This window comes from Danio rerio, chromosome 7 (genome assembly GCF_049306965.1).
Source record: "Danio rerio strain Tuebingen ecotype United States chromosome 7, GRCz12tu, whole genome shotgun sequence".
Classification (NCBI taxonomy): Eukaryota; Metazoa; Chordata; class Actinopteri; order Cypriniformes; family Danionidae; genus Danio; species Danio rerio.
In genome coordinates, this window is record NC_133182.1 from 41,906,354 (window position 1) to 41,922,218 (window position 15,865).

Sequence of the window (15,865 nt, forward strand, 5' to 3'; positions counted from 1 at the left end):
GCAGATGGTCTGTTAAAGTGTTGTCTCACTATTGAAGAGTTCAGTTTTTCCACTTACAAAGTCTGCAGTGTAAATAGCAAATGTGCCATGACACAACGCAACTGACTCTCGCAGGGAACTTGAGATGAGAATTAATTTAATGCACGTTATGCTCAAAACACACCCATAACTCATTAAGAGAATAAGCACAACTCTTTTAGACCATGCGCAAGGGTGCAGATCATATTTTCCATCCTTCCATCCTTTGGTTCCCTTTGCCAAAAATAAGTTGAATCACATGAGTGGAAATGTGTGTCATAATTAAATTATGTGTCAACTATTTCTTTTTCAAGTCTATATTATGGTATATTTCCATTATTTATTACTGTCACCCTCTGTGTATCTCAGTTTCACTCAAAATGGAATGCATACATTCACGCAAACACACAAGCACACACAGTCAGTCAGTCAGTGCAGGCTCTATCTCTCACCATTGTCAAAATAGATGACGGTTGAGTTTCTCGACAGGCTGGGGTCAAAGTTTGCCATAAGTGGAGCGATATATTGTGTGGCTGTCAACATTCGGTGAACCACATCTCCTGTGTAGATGAACCCTGAAAGCACACACAATACAGACTATTACAGTACATATCAATGCATTCTGAAAAGGAAAAAAAGTCTTATTTAGGATGGAAATAAGATAAAAGCACTGAGTTTATTTATGGATGAAATGTTTTTGGCACCAATGCATGAACATGTGCTTCTCTTGCCTTTTCTTAATCTCTGTTCTCTCCTTCTTCCTCATCTATCCATCCTGGCAAGCAGCCCTGGCTTGTCTCCAAAGTGATTAATTCTCTAATTAGCCATATAAATGCCTGCTTCCACACCACTCACCAAAAGCAGAGAGGACTTTCCAAACATGCATACGTAATCTAATAATGCATTTGTTTGCTTAAATCAATGCAAATCTTTCCACAGGAGATCAGCCAACATGGACTCTGCTGACCACCCCACTATAAACACACGTGCACTTATAAACCCATTAAATCCAGCTCAATTGAACATTTAATCGTTATAATATATTTCACAACAGGAAAAAACAAACACATTTTCAACTCATATTGATTATGGCATTCATAAACTAAAGGATCTTCACAAATAGGGTTGCATGATATTGGAAAAAATTATATTGCCATATTTTTCTTTTCTGCATTAAATGTTGCAACATAAATACAATTTAGCAAGACAGTTTGAATAGTTGATGGTTTTCTGGGGAGTCTAACAGTTTTCAGATGCAGAAATTGAATAATTACAATGGAATAAAGGCTTTTCTTTTTTTGCTTTGCTTTTTTGGTCTAAATATCTAAACATTCGTAGATCAAGTAAAAATATTGTTTGTGTTCAACTTGAGAAGAAAGAAAGAAAGATTTGAATTAACTCCACAACAAATACATCAAATAATCATTGGGATTGTTCTTAATGTAGTATTTCTTATAAACATTAGGTGAGATCTGCCTCCTTCACGTCTGTTACTGTGCTGTTTATCTGACGCAGCCAGAAATTGAGACACACTCTTGGAAAACCAGCACAGGCACATTCTACAGACACAAAAGACTTAAATCTTGAAAAGACGTAAAAAAAAGGTGCCCTTTAATAATGAATTTGGTTTCATTTAGAGTAGTTCAGCTTTGTTCCAAATATCGACTGTTACTTGTTCAGGACTAACGATAATACAGATGTTTTATTATATATTTAGTTAAAAAAAAAACTTTTTTGCAGATATCTGCATACTTGAGGTAGCCTAAATGTCATGTAAATTATTTTATCTTCGTTTTATAATAAATTATTTTTTATATTATTGTGCAGAGACTCAGTAAAAAGTATTTCCAAAAATCATTATTATACACATGACTCTAAATAAGAAGAAATAAGTAAAAAGAAATAGTAATTATAGTCAAAAACATCATAATTGTTTCATTGTATACTCCACACTTGTTGATTTTCACTTCCAAAAACCTTTAAATTAACAATATTTTACTCTTAAATTGCTTTAAATAACACAGTTATTGACCTTATATATTAAGGAAACATACTGTTTATCATAGTGTTATTGTTACACTCTTTTAATAATTAGATAATTATTTACATTATCTATCTATTATGTTTAGTGCAGATAAAAACTGCACCTCAGTTTTTTTTTTATAATCACAAATGATATGATATGAAATCAATGTAATAAAAAAAACAAAATTTTCAGCTGAGACAGAAACAATGTGATCATGTATGAAAATGTATCTCAAAAGACAAAGTTACTGCCCTTACTCCTTCACTGTCCCAGTTACCAAAGAAGTTTCTTTTGTAATTATGTCCGGCTCAGACAGACAATGGTAGGCTGAAGGAGTGCAAATAACGTATGTCAAAAAGTTGACACTTGAAGTACTGTGTTCTGGACACTCAAAAGTTAATAATCCAGTTTCTTTCGTAAGGCAGGAAAGTACCTTTATTATCACCGATACAGTGCATGATTTTTCAATCACCAGAAAGTGTCTGGGAAAACTGGGAAATTTAGATCACTTGTGCCTCACCGTTCATAACCGCAGAGCGATGGCTGATGTAATTACAGGGAGAAATTATATGGTGGTTTTTTCTCTCTATCTTCCCCTCTCACCCGCCGCTTCATCTCAGATGCATTCCAGCAGCCAGTGAGTCACATGAACCACGATCATAATAAAAATCCCCACACATGCCCTCATATCTCCAGCCGCACAAGTCAGCCATTATTAAGAAGAGCCTCTGACAGCTGATAAACACATCCGGATGCCCAAGAACATTAGTGTGACTCACAGTCAAGCTCTTATGCCTACAAGCAAGAACCAATCAATTATAGATTCCTCTTCAAGCTCATATACATCATATGTTCTGCTTCAGCCATATAATACTCATATCGCAGTAAGGCAGGCTGATGCTTTCATGTAACCTCACCGATTGAGCTCAATTCACTGCTGTTTACTTACCGCCGGTTGCAACAGTGATCTCTCGCAACAAATGCCCATAGAATGGAAAATCAAAGGACAGATTGACCCTCTGGGGAGGAAAAGAAGACACTGTTTAGCTTGCAGTTAGTGAAAAAACAAGCAGAATCAATGTAAAACGAATAGTCTCAGAGAGAGGTGGTGAATAGAGAATGAAACACACAACAAGTGTACAGTACATCCAGACAGACCCCGTGGACTCATTCTGTGGTCAACTAAAGCAAGCATAACTCTGCTAATAAATTTGACTTTTCTCCTAAATCTACGCTGCGCCTGTCTGCTGCGGTTTCTTTTGTTTGGAAAGTGCAGTGTGGGGATATCGAAGTCCGTTCCAGTAATGGGATGGCGACGCACCAAAATCTGATCATATTTCTGAGAAATCTGGCACTCAGGGATCAGCACTTGGTACTGTATGTTTCCTTCATAATCCACAAAAGCATACACACCTATACCCAAACAACAAATAACAGGATTATTACTATTATTATTATTATTATTATTATTATTATTATTATCATTATTACTATTTTTATTATTTTATTGTTATTTAAAATCTTACAGAACCCAAACTTTTGAACTATTGCTGTGAGTCTTTTCTCTTCTGCCAATCTTTCTCTTCTGACAAGACAATTTATAATAACATAGAAATGTTTCATATAACTCATGAAGAAACAAACCGCTGAAAGCTGTGGGTTTGATTCAATAGTCTGCGGATAAGTGTTTTTGGGTAGACTACGCCAAACTATTTGAAAATGAGTTTTTTAAAAAGTGCTGCTATTATGATTTTTTTCAAATACCACCCTTTATGTAGTCTGTAATATGCTTGTCGCTATTTTGAGGTGCATGACAAATAAATGTATTGTCTCCTAAAAAAGCTTAAATTGCATAAATAAGTCATCAGGAATTCCAGATTCACCTTCATAATTTTAAATCTTGCGTTATTTTCTTTTGACTTGTACTCAAGCACTTTAGTTGCTCAGTGTTAAAAACATTAAGTTGAGAAGTACGCTTTATTGTTGAGGCAAAAATGTATTCTAGCATGACTTACATGAAGGGATAGCCCACCTAAAAGTGAAACTTTTCAAAATTTACTTGTCATCCACTTCTTCTAAACCTGTTTGAGTATCCTTCTTCTGTTAAACACAAAGGAAGATATATATTGAATAATTCTGGAAACTGAAAGTTTAAGATATAGTATGTTTCCATCAAGGGGCGACACGGTGGCTTAGTGGTTAGCACTGTTGCCTCACAGCAAGAAGGCAACTGGTTTGAGTCCCAAGTGGGTCAGTTGGCGTTTCAATGTGGAGTTTGCATGTTCTCTCCATGTTCCGCCAGGTGCTTCGGTTTCCCAGATAGTCCAAAGACATGCGCTATAGGTGAATTGAATAAAGCTAAATTGGCCGTAGTGTAATTCTGAGAGTGTTTCCCAGTACTGGGTTGCAGCTGGAAAGGCATTCACTGTGTGAAACATTTGCTGGACAAGTTGCCGGTTTATTCCACTGTAGCAACCCCTGATAAATAAAGGGACTAAACTGAAGGAAATAAATAAATCAATAATTGTTTCCATCAACCTATATTTTTACGCACATTTTTATATATAAAAATGCATAAAAATGCTTAATGGAAATGGCAAGATGTGCATAAAAACTACAATAGGAACACATTTACAGAATAAATTCAGGCATTTGCATCGAAAAACATCATGTGATTTTAATTTAACAGGTAAATTAAGACATTTTATAAAGCACAATGATAATCTGCTTTCATGTCGGATCTGGGGCGCATTTAATAGACAAACCAGAGGACTGACCACATTGCACAACATCTGAAATGTTGTTTTGGTCATTTTAAAATGCCTTAGCCAGAGTCCGTCATCAAAATCTCACATAGTCTTGAGAAGCTGTGGTTCCACAGAGTGGTTTTGCATTTCTAAAAGCCCGTTCATTCATTGCGTTTCATCTTCTGAAGTGCAAATAATTGATTATATAAGAAAACATTCCCCAGTGAATTCCATTTTTCTTTTTGATATTTGGTGGCAGTTTATCAGTAAGTTACAGTTTTGTTCTCTTTGAATCACGGGATGGAAAATGGATGGCTTTATTTGACATTTTTCTACAAAATATTCCAGTTTTGCACATAAGTTTAGTTTTCATCTTTTGGATAAAAACAACTAATGACATCTAGAGCAAGAAAAACAATTACTATGGAAGTAAATGCACTCAAAAAAGGGATTACTACTGCTTGTTCAAAATACATGTTTAAAATGAGTTGAAACAACACAATTGTTGCAATTTCTTTGGCTAATTTATTAGTTTTATGTTCAGTCCACTTAAATATGTAAATCATTAAGTTAACTTAAGCGTTTTGTGTTGGGACAATATGAAGGAATTGCGTTGACCCAATAGGGTATATGCACAACTTGTGTTTTTCAGCAAACGGTAAACTATCGGTAAAGGTTTCAGTGACTATTCTAAATTTTATAAGTTTCCTTTAACAGTATCTATACCGTAATGTTGTTAAAATACATTTAGTTCAATAAACTTAAGCATTCATTTGTTCAAGCGTAAAACAAGCTAAAAGACCGTGTAATTGATAGTGTCGTACCAGCAGGCTAGCGCAAAAACTCCATTTTAAAATACTGAAGTAAAATTAATTTTATATTTTTAAGGCATGGCGGGGAAAAATGAAATTTAATGTCTGGTCTGAGACCCAATTTATATCGTATATCTATCAGGCAGTAAAGATCGCAGATTTTTTTTTTTTAAAGAAATCAGACCTTATAGGGCTCGAAATTGCGACCATTTTGGTTGCATATGCGCCCGAAATTTTGTCTATGCGACCTCAAAAAATATTTGGGAGCATTTGTGCGAGTGCATAAAATTGTTGTGTGCAGCCAGTTTTTACTGCAAAATGTTCACCACATGCGCGGATTTGGGAGACATTCACGCAGAATGCATCTCTGCACTTCAAACGGCAAACGCAGCGCTCAGTAATGTTTTAAAATAGTTGTCATGTCAACTTGCTGCAGTAAACAAAGCCAAGCCCGTAAGGATTGCCCCGCCTTCGCGCTTTTCTTATTGGCCCACTGCTCTAGCACTGATATCAGCTGTTATCAGTCTCAATCAACAATATATTTAACTCATGAAATTTGCTTTTAGCTTATTTAGGTTATCTTCAAATATAACCAAGATACTTTGAAATGTACGACACATAATAGACATACATGATATTATCAGACCTTTGAGTTTAAGTTAAATAAAAATACAAATATATTTAAACTTTTATTTGATAAAATCATTTTGGAAAAACTTAAATGCATTTAATTGAGTAAATAGTTTTTTTTTTAATTAATGTTAAACAAATTTGTTGGATGAAATCCTGCCTTCAATTAAATTGAGTTTATCCAATGAGTTATTTTTTAAGTGTGGCCACAAGTTTTTAACATTTTTCAAGTATTTTCTTTTGTGTTCAACAGAAGAAATAAACTCAAAGCAGGCTTGAAACAAGCTTGAAAAGTAAATAACATTTTTGGTGAACTGTCTCTTTAATGATCATTTAATGATGAACACTTGTTTAGGACTACCGACTTCAGTCCCTTAGCAAGTGTGTGCACTCAACAATATATTTTTCAGCATGTTTGTAGGCTATTCATTTATGTTCATATTTATAGCCATTTTGGCCATTTATCACTGTGATGAATGTAACTCAAACCGTTTGAGAAAACCGATTGCAACAAACCATTTTAGTTCAAAAACTAATCCTGATGAGTACTGTGAACTTAATCCATTTAAGTAATGAAGCAATTTGAGCACAGTAAACCCAATAAATGAAGGGAACTCAAACCAATTGAGTACTGTAAAACCTAATTAGTTAAGGCAACTCAAACCATTTGATTAAACCGATTGCTACAAACCATTTGAGTTAAAAACTGATCTATATGAGTACTGTGAACTTTATCCATTTAAATTGAAGTAATGAGGTTTATAATTAGCTCATTACCTTCAACACTGAGTTCAAAACTCTTTTCAAATGAGTTGAATTAACTTTCAGTCAATTTTGAGTTAACTACACTCATTTCATTTGATAAAGTTGACTGTTGGGTTTTACAGTGTACAACAAACACATTTTACAAGTGTGACAGATAATAAATGAGTGAATAAATGCTCTCTTACCGCTGCTTGTCTGTGTGTATTAGACAGTATGCCATGAATCTTCACCTTCTCCTTGTCCATCTGATCAATATTTACCCACAATTCTCTGCTCATAGGGTCACTGGGACCATAAGTCTTTGAGGTGTAGTAGTTATGATCTATGTCCTCCTACAAGGGAATAAAATGACACAGTACTTACTCTCAACAAAGAAACAGTCTGATAGTGTGCAAGTAGACAAAATGTTTCCCTTTTCTCTGAACTCTCCATTTAATAAAGAACACAATCCATAGTTGTTTATGGCAGGCTTTTTGTAGTCGGGGCAACGAGCCCATTCTGATTATCACATCACAAGCAAATACCATTTCAGGTCTTTCACTATTAAAAACAAACCCAAACTCTCTCCCAAATGAAAAAATGTGCACACGGAGGCATGTTTACAACAAACCGAGCCAATCTCCGTCTGTCTGTATGCATTTTCATTGAAGGGCACATAATTAGGAGGGACACGAAGGGGTATAATGAACTGAGCATTGATCAGAAGCACGTGTAAAGGTGTTTCAGCCTTGGCCTGGATAATATGATGATATCAAAAAAGCAAAAGGGTCAATCGAGTTCCAAGTTTTCCATTCACCAACGCACAGCTGGCAGACAGAAAGACTTGAGATAGAGGTAGACAGTTGATTGAGACCAGGGCATGTATGCGACATCTGTATTCAAACTAACAGATGTGCCGAAACATGAATTTACAAGTCACATTCAATAAGGTGACATTAAACTCCATAAACAGGTCTGCAGGTTACATCTGCCAAGCAAATGGATGGAAAATGTTTGGAGAGCCAGAAAAAAAAATACACACACACAGAACAATGCTGCTGATTGGTAACAGCATAACGCTTTGGACAGGAACAAAAGAGCTTGATCAACTCATGGAAAGAGAATCAGCTCACAGAAATTGTATTCCTTAATTTGCAGATCATTACAAATCATTTTCTACAAACACTGTTATCAGTGCTCCAGTTATTAAAAACTTATGGGTTTTAGAAGCAAAAAAGAATTATTACCTTTTTCACTAGTGCCAAACCGGGTTCTTTCTTCTGTTAAATACCAAGGAAGATATTTTGAAGAATGTTAGAAAGCAGCAGACATTGATTTCCATGCTGTTTTTTCCTACTATTGATGTCAGTGACTGCTGGCTTACAATACTCTTTTCAAAATGTTTTTTTATGTTTAAAAGAAGAAAGAAACTTAAGTTTAGAACCGCTTTAGTTGTGTGAAAATATATATTTTGGGCATTTATTTTGGTAATAAATATTTTTGGTCCAACTGATCATTTGAAGCTATCTGAAATCTCATTTTCTTCTCTCTTTTAAGTCAAGAAGACTGCAAAAACAACTTAAAAATGTAAATGTTCCCTTTTAGACACATGCTACACTCTCAGAAAAAAAGGTACACGGTGGCACAAATAATGTTCCTTGAGGAACAGTTGTGTACTTTTGTAAAAATTGTACCTTATCTGGTACAGAATAGTCCATATAAAAGATCCAAAAGTGTTGAACAACTCCTTTTATTACAATATCTATGAAAATAAATATGACTGGAAGGCAAAGTGATTTTATTAATAATCTCCATATTAAAACACAAATCATCATTTAAAAGCATATGTTTAAAGAAACTCATAAACATTAATTATTAAGTTCTATAATACAAAACAACTGGTAAAACATAACACTATAGGTATTGAAAGCTAAACATTTAAGGCATTTTAAATGTTTGGTGAGCATTTCAGATTTGTACCTTTGATGAAGGTACAATATTGTATCTGCAGATTTTTAAAACCAAAGGTACATTTTGGTTTCCCATGGTACAAATAATGTCCTTAAAGGTACAAACTGCAATGGTACTAATTTGTTTCTTTGTCTTAAGGTTTAATTCTGTTCCATAAAAAGGTACTGCCCCAGTGACAAGGGTTTGTACCTTCTTTGGTACAATATTGTACAATGTTTTCTGAGAGTATAGATTATTTCAAGACATGATGAATAATGGCAAACAAATAATCAAAAAGAGGACCTATTGGTTCATAACCCAGTGAACAGCCTCTCAAATTGTATTTACTACTGGCAAGAGTTTGAAGTCTGGAGTTGGGCAGGCCGTAAACTTTAAACATGGTGGAAAAGAAAACAACTCCTACTGTGACCTAATTTTTAAATAGTTTTTTCCACAACTGCTAAACTGCTTAGTATGGATGTTAAAGCATTAATGATGATGATGGGGCAAAATCATGAACAAGTTGTCTATCTTAGTAGCACAGATTCAACAAGGTACTAGAAATATTCCACTGAGATTTTGGTCAATATTGACATGATAGCATCCAGCTGTGAATCTCCCGTTCCACCACATCCTAAAGGAGCTCCATTGGAATGAGATCTGGTGACTGTGGAAGCCATTTGAGTACAGTGAACTCATTGTCATGTTCAAGAAACCAGTCTGAGATGATATACACTTTATTACGTGGTGCATTATCCTGCTGGAAGTAATGCGATTTTAGGACATAAAATTAGCAATACTCAGGTAAGCTGTGGCGCTGACCAATGCTCAATTAGTACTAATGGTCCCAAAGTGTGGCAAGAAAATATCCCCCACACTATTACACTACTACCACCAGCCAGAACCACTGATACAAGGCAGGATGGATCCATGCTTCCATGTTGTTGACGCCAAATTCTGACCCTACCATCTGAATGTCACAGCAGAAATTGAGACCAGGCATCAGACCAGGCAACATTTTTTCAATCTTCTCTTGTCCAGTTTTAGTGAGCCCTTGCGAACTGTAGCCTCAGTTTCCTGTTCTTCGCTGACAGGAGTAGCACCTGGTGTGGTCTTCTGCTGCTGTAGCCCATCCGCCTCAAGGTTTGATGTGTTGTGTGTTCAGAGATGTGTAACTTTAGATCTGCAAACTTTTGTGGTAACGAGTGACTATTTGAGTTACTGTTGCCTTTCTATCAGTTGGAACCAGTCTGGTCATTCTCCTCTGACCTCTGGCATCAACAGAGGATATTTTCCCTTTTTCAGACCTTTCTCTGTAAACCCCAGAGATGGTTGCGTGTGAAAATCACAGTAGATCAGCAGTTTCTGAAATACTCAAACCAGCCTGTCTGGCACCAACAACCATGCCATATTTAAAGTCACTTAAATCTCCTTTCTTCTCCATTCTGATGCTCGGTTTGAACAGTAGCAGATCGTCTTGACCATGTCTACCTGCTATTAAGTACAATTATACTTGTGGTGTATTTTTGCTCTGAGGCCTTGTATGGACAGCAATTGTTACTCATGAGGACGTCTGTAAAAGTAAAAAAAATCTCCATAGCTCCTCAGTGATTAAACTTGTGGTTTGGGACAAAAATAATTTTGCAGTGGACATCTGAGTTTGTAATCACTTACATGCTTAGTCAGATGCTAGTAACAATATTTATATATGGGATCCTCAAATATGGCCCAAGAGATTAACTTTCCTGCAGAGTTTAGCTTCAACCCAACTCTGATCTGTTCATGACAACAACCAGTTACTTTAAGTGAATGAGCGTAAAACTATATACTTTTTGCTGACTTTATTGTTGTTTTTTTGTTTGTTTTTACTTTCTTATATTTACATCTGATGATAAATTAAGTTTTTGTATAATGTAATGTATTCATATATAAGTATTGTATATATGATTAGTAGTTGTATAAATGACACCAAGTGCCTTCTCCATATTAGTATATTCATATAAATGCTTACTGACTTTGCCTTTGTTTCAGTTTTTAAAAAAAAAGTTTTACACTGTGATTTGTGGTGATTTTACTGACCTTAATTTGACTTAGTTTAACCCACACAAGGAAAATTACACCCACAATTCAAACATAAGGATTACGTATAGCTGAATATAAGGTTTGTACTCTTTGACAATTTAATCTCTCAAAGTATAAAGAAAACCACATGGGCTGAAACAAAAGCATACTAAGATCTAAAAGCCAAGACTTAAGCCATGCCATAAAGAGCCATAGAAATTCAGGCCTTTGAAAGACACAAAATGTAAAATGCCAAGCTCTCTGTCGTGTGTGAAATAAATGATCCACCTGGCAGATGTGTGTTTATACAGGAATGTGTTTGTATACAGAAGCTGGTAGGAGTTCAAACAAAGAAACACCATCGAACAGGCCTTGTAAAACAACATCAAAGAAAACAGCCAGCGGACATAAAAATTAGCAAGTACAAACTGTATAGATTCACAAAGCTTTGAAGAACTATTTTGTGGAGAATAATTCAGTGCTGAAAACATGTGCGCATAAATCGTCTAGTGATGTTTCTCATATGTACATGTATGTAATGACCACACTGGTCAATGTACAACTGCTTTAATATAATAAGTTTAAATAAAAATGTATAATAGTCCATCCACTCAGACCTTGTCAGAATATATATAAGAATATCCTTAAATGAATTTCTTCTTCACAAAAGAAGATATACCGAAGAGTGTTATTAATTTGGTGATGACTGCTGATCTTCTTTTATGTTCCACAGAAGAAAGGAGCTGCAACACAGGCTCATTGGAAATACGTGCTTCAGCCGACATTTTTTGCGAAACCTCAAAAATGTCCTTGAACATATGCTTGACTGCAGTTTTTAAGTTAAATGAACGCTACGGGGCAGAGTGAAGCCAACAACTGTTGTTCCTTTTCACTATAATGACATCAATGATGTTTACAGGGACATATTGCTGATAAATAAATAATTACTTTCAAGATACCAAACAAATACCTCAAAACAACCTAACGGTGTCTCAGTTTGTAACTGAATACAGTGATTTCTCAAAAGAGGTCAAATCTAGGTAAAAGTATATGGATGCACTGCATTCTTTGCTTGTTTGCTTCTATAAACACTGTTGGTTGGGTTTAGGTCGTTGGCTTAGGTGATCTGTATGACGAACCCGATTTGGAGAGAGTTTGACTATCGAGTCTAAAGGCTGATTTAAATCATGTTCTAAATAAAAGCACCAGCATACAATACAAGGAATATTTTCCATAATAAAATGTGTTTTTGTCCTAACCAACACCTCAAATTTATATTTTAGAAATGGATAATATTTTTTGCAACAGAACAACAGAAAACTTGATGACAATGTTCCCCTCAGGTACACCTTTTGTGCTTTATTCAGTGTCAAACACTAATGAAAGTGAGTTTGAATGAAATTTTACATGATATTTATTGCCATACTACTAAAAGCAGCAGCAGATAGTTCACTTCAGATCTTGAAAATAAAATAAACTTTAGGACTGTGACTCAAAACCAACACATATTGATTCAGCATCTACATTAAATAATGCTAAAGAGGTTTAATATGCATTAATTAGATTATAAACCTTACCACTTTATATGTAAGTGCATATTCTGTGCTTCTGAATGGCTGTATTTACATTTCTGTTGTGTTTTGTCTGGTGCAAACAGCCAAACAGCTTATTGCTGTAACTCGTCAGGTAGTGTGCTGTTAGGACACGGGTTAACAATGTGCAGTGCATCCATAAAGTATTAACAGCGCTTCATTTTTTCCACATTTTTTATGTCCAAAATGGATACAATTCATTTATTTCCTCAAAATTCTACACACAATACCCCATAATGACAATGTAACTTTTTTGATTAATGCGATTAGATTAATTGAATTAATGTGACCTTTTTTTAATTATTAAAAAATAAAAAAACCTGAATATCACAGCTAAATTGAGCTCAGGTAAATTTTGTTTCAACTGATCATTCTTGGCATGTTTCAGCAGCTTAATTGGAGTTCGCTTGTGGTAAATTCAGTTGATTGGACCTGATTTGAAAAGGCATACAACTGTCTATATAATGTCCCAGGGTTGACAGTGCTTGTCAAAGCACAAACCAAGCATGATGACAAAGGAATTGTCTCCGAGACAGGATTGTCTCTAGGCACAAGGCTGGGAAAAGTTACAGAAACATTTCTGCTGCTCTGAAAGTTCCAATGAGCCCAGTGGCCTCCAACATCCATAAGTGGAAGATGTTTGGAAGCACCAGCATTTTTCCTAGAGCTGGCTGGCCATCTTAGCAGAGTGATCAGGGAGAAGGGCCTTAGTCAGGGAGGTAATTAATAACCCGATTGTCACTCTGTCTGGGCTCCAGCGTTTTTCTGTGGAGAGAGGAGAACCTTACAGTAGTAAAACCATCTGTGCAGCAATCCACCAATCAGGCCTGTATGGTAGAGTGGCCAGAGAGAAGCCACTTCCCGCCTGGAATTTGCCAAAAGGCATCTAAAAGACTCTCAGACCATAAGAAACCAAATTCTCTGGTCTGATGAGAATAAAATTGAACTGGAGTGAATGCCAGGCGTTACATTTAGAGAAAACCAGGCACCGCTCATCACAAGGCTAATAACATCCCTACAGTTAAGCATGGTGGTGGCAGCATCATGCTGTTGGGATGTTTTTCAGCAGCAGGAACTGGAAGACTAGTCAGGATAGAGTGAAAGATGAATGCAGCAATGTACAAAGACATCCTGAATAAAAACCTGATTTAGAGTGCTCTTGACCTCAGACTGGGGTGACGGTTCATCTTCCAGCAGGACAATGATCCAAAGCACATGACCAAATTATCAATGAAGTGGCTTCACAACAACTCGCTGAATGTCCTTGGGTGGCCCAGCCAGAGCCCAGACCTAAACCTATTGAACACCTCTGGAGAGATCTAAAAATGGCTGTACAACGTCGCTTCCCATCCAACCTGATAGAGCTTGAGGTACTGCAAGGAGGATAGGGCAAAAACTCCTAAAGACAGGTGTGCCAAGCTTGTGGCATCATATTCAAAAAGTATTTGTATTACAGCGAAGGCTGTGAATACTTATGTACATGTGATTATTTAGTTTTTTTATTTGTAATAAATTTGCAACAATTTAAAAAAAATCTTTTTTCATATTGTCATTATGGTGTATTGTGTGTAAAGTTTCGAGGAAATAAATGAATTTAATCCATTCTGGAATAAGGCTGTAACAAAAAAAAAATGAGGAAAAAGTGAAGCGCTATGAATACTTTCCGGATTTACTGTAACCTGCTCACCTAATGTTTACGTTCGTAATATTTATATCATTTGCTAATTAATAACCTCATGTGGAACTCTAAATTTGCATTTCATTTCTGAGGCTGGTACTGTCCACCAAAGGTTACAATTCGGTCACAGATGCATGCTTTTGAGCCTTCTTGACTGACTGAATGAAATAAGCAGTCTTCCACCTGGTGCTGAAATATAATTGGATAAAGTGGATGTGAGCAGGTTAAAAGAACCAAAACAAAGACAGCCGTTTCAGCACATCACTCACATTTTTTTTTAAAGCAGAATATCTGACTTCAGCACTGTTTTTCAGATGAACAAGTATGTTCACTTAGCATGTTTCTTAAATATCTGCAAACATAATAATGTATTTTTGTGCTGTAGAACACTTGTTTTTTTATGTTGTTGTTGTTTTTGTCATTCATTTGAGTATTGTTTATAGTTTAAATTTGTATTTTTATCTGAACAGGCCTTTAATATCTGGCAAACATACCACCAAATAAAATTTTGTGCTTATTTGGGTACATTTACAATTTGGAGGAATGTTGATTAATGTAGACTATCACTTGTGAAATAAATAAATAAATAAATAAATAGATAAATAAATAGATAAATAAATAGATAAATAAATACCCTAAGTAACTATATCAGATACACAAAAAAAGTAGATAGTGCCCACAAATGCAGTGGTCCTCAACCACTGGGCTGTGGATCAATCGGTACCAGGCCGCACAAGAAATCATTAATTACTTCCATTTTATTTATTATCTGAGTCTGAAGGATCTTTTATTTTGAAAAATGATCATATTCTCCCGGTTACATCTCGGTTACTTGAGCGCCAAAATTTAACCCACAAGCAGGAAAATGAGTAAGAAACAGAAGTCTTTGGAAAGTTTCTTTGCTAAGGGGAAAAGGCCCAGGAACGGATCCGCAACCCATTTGTCAACAAATCAGGTGAATCCATGTCTGTGCAAGAACGTCAACCGCTGGAGATCGCAAATGATGGCGGCCTTTTGCATATTGTGTCTTTTCTAGAGTTCGTGCAGGTTCATTATTTCCAATGGAGGTGAACGGCTTGGCCGCCTTCCAGACGCACAGTTGAATGAATACCAGGAGCACTCTGCAAGTCACGTGACAAGAACTGACCGATCAACTTCAGCTTGTATAGAATACACACATTTTGGTAGACGTATTTTCTCAGGGGCAGCATGGTGGCGCAGTTGGTAGCGTTCTCGCCTTACAGCAAGAAGGTCGCAGGTACGAGCCTCGGCTGGGTCAGTTTGTCATTTCTATGTGGAGTTCTACGTGCATGTTTCCTCCGAGTGCTCCGGTTCCCCCAAAAGTCTAAAGACGTGGTATAGGTAAATTAGGTAAGCTAAAAAATTGTCTGTAGTGAATGTGTGTGAATGGGTTTTTCCCAGTGATGGGTTGCATTTGGAAGATCATCCACTAAGTAAAACATATGTTGGATAAGTTGGTGGTTCATTCCGCTGTGGCAACACAGAACACCCAAACACTGCAGTGCTTTGTAGTTTTCTCCACAAATAAAACTTGTATCAAAGTGACAGCAATGTTTTGTCAGCTTGTAATCCTCTGAGAAAACAGT

The 15,865-nt window shown here is 36.0% G+C and overlaps 1 protein-coding gene across 2 annotated transcripts in view; it reads right to left on the minus strand.

Annotated features, from left to right (window-relative positions):
- Positions 1-15,865, minus strand: part of plxdc2b (plexin domain containing 2b) — a 110,777-nt gene that overhangs the window by 40,535 nt on the left and 54,377 nt on the right. For both annotated transcript variants that reach the window (XR_012382235.1, NM_001146305.2), the window contains exons 3-5: positions 7,184-7,330; positions 2,994-3,063; positions 471-593 (exon numbers count right to left, since the gene is read on the minus strand). Coding sequence is in view for 1 of the 2 variants with exons in the window: in NM_001146305.2 (NP_001139777.1) it covers positions 471-593; positions 2,994-3,063; positions 7,184-7,330 (340 nt within the window). In the remaining variant the exon portion in view is untranslated. The remainder of the gene's footprint in view (positions 1-470; positions 594-2,993; positions 3,064-7,183; positions 7,331-15,865) is intronic.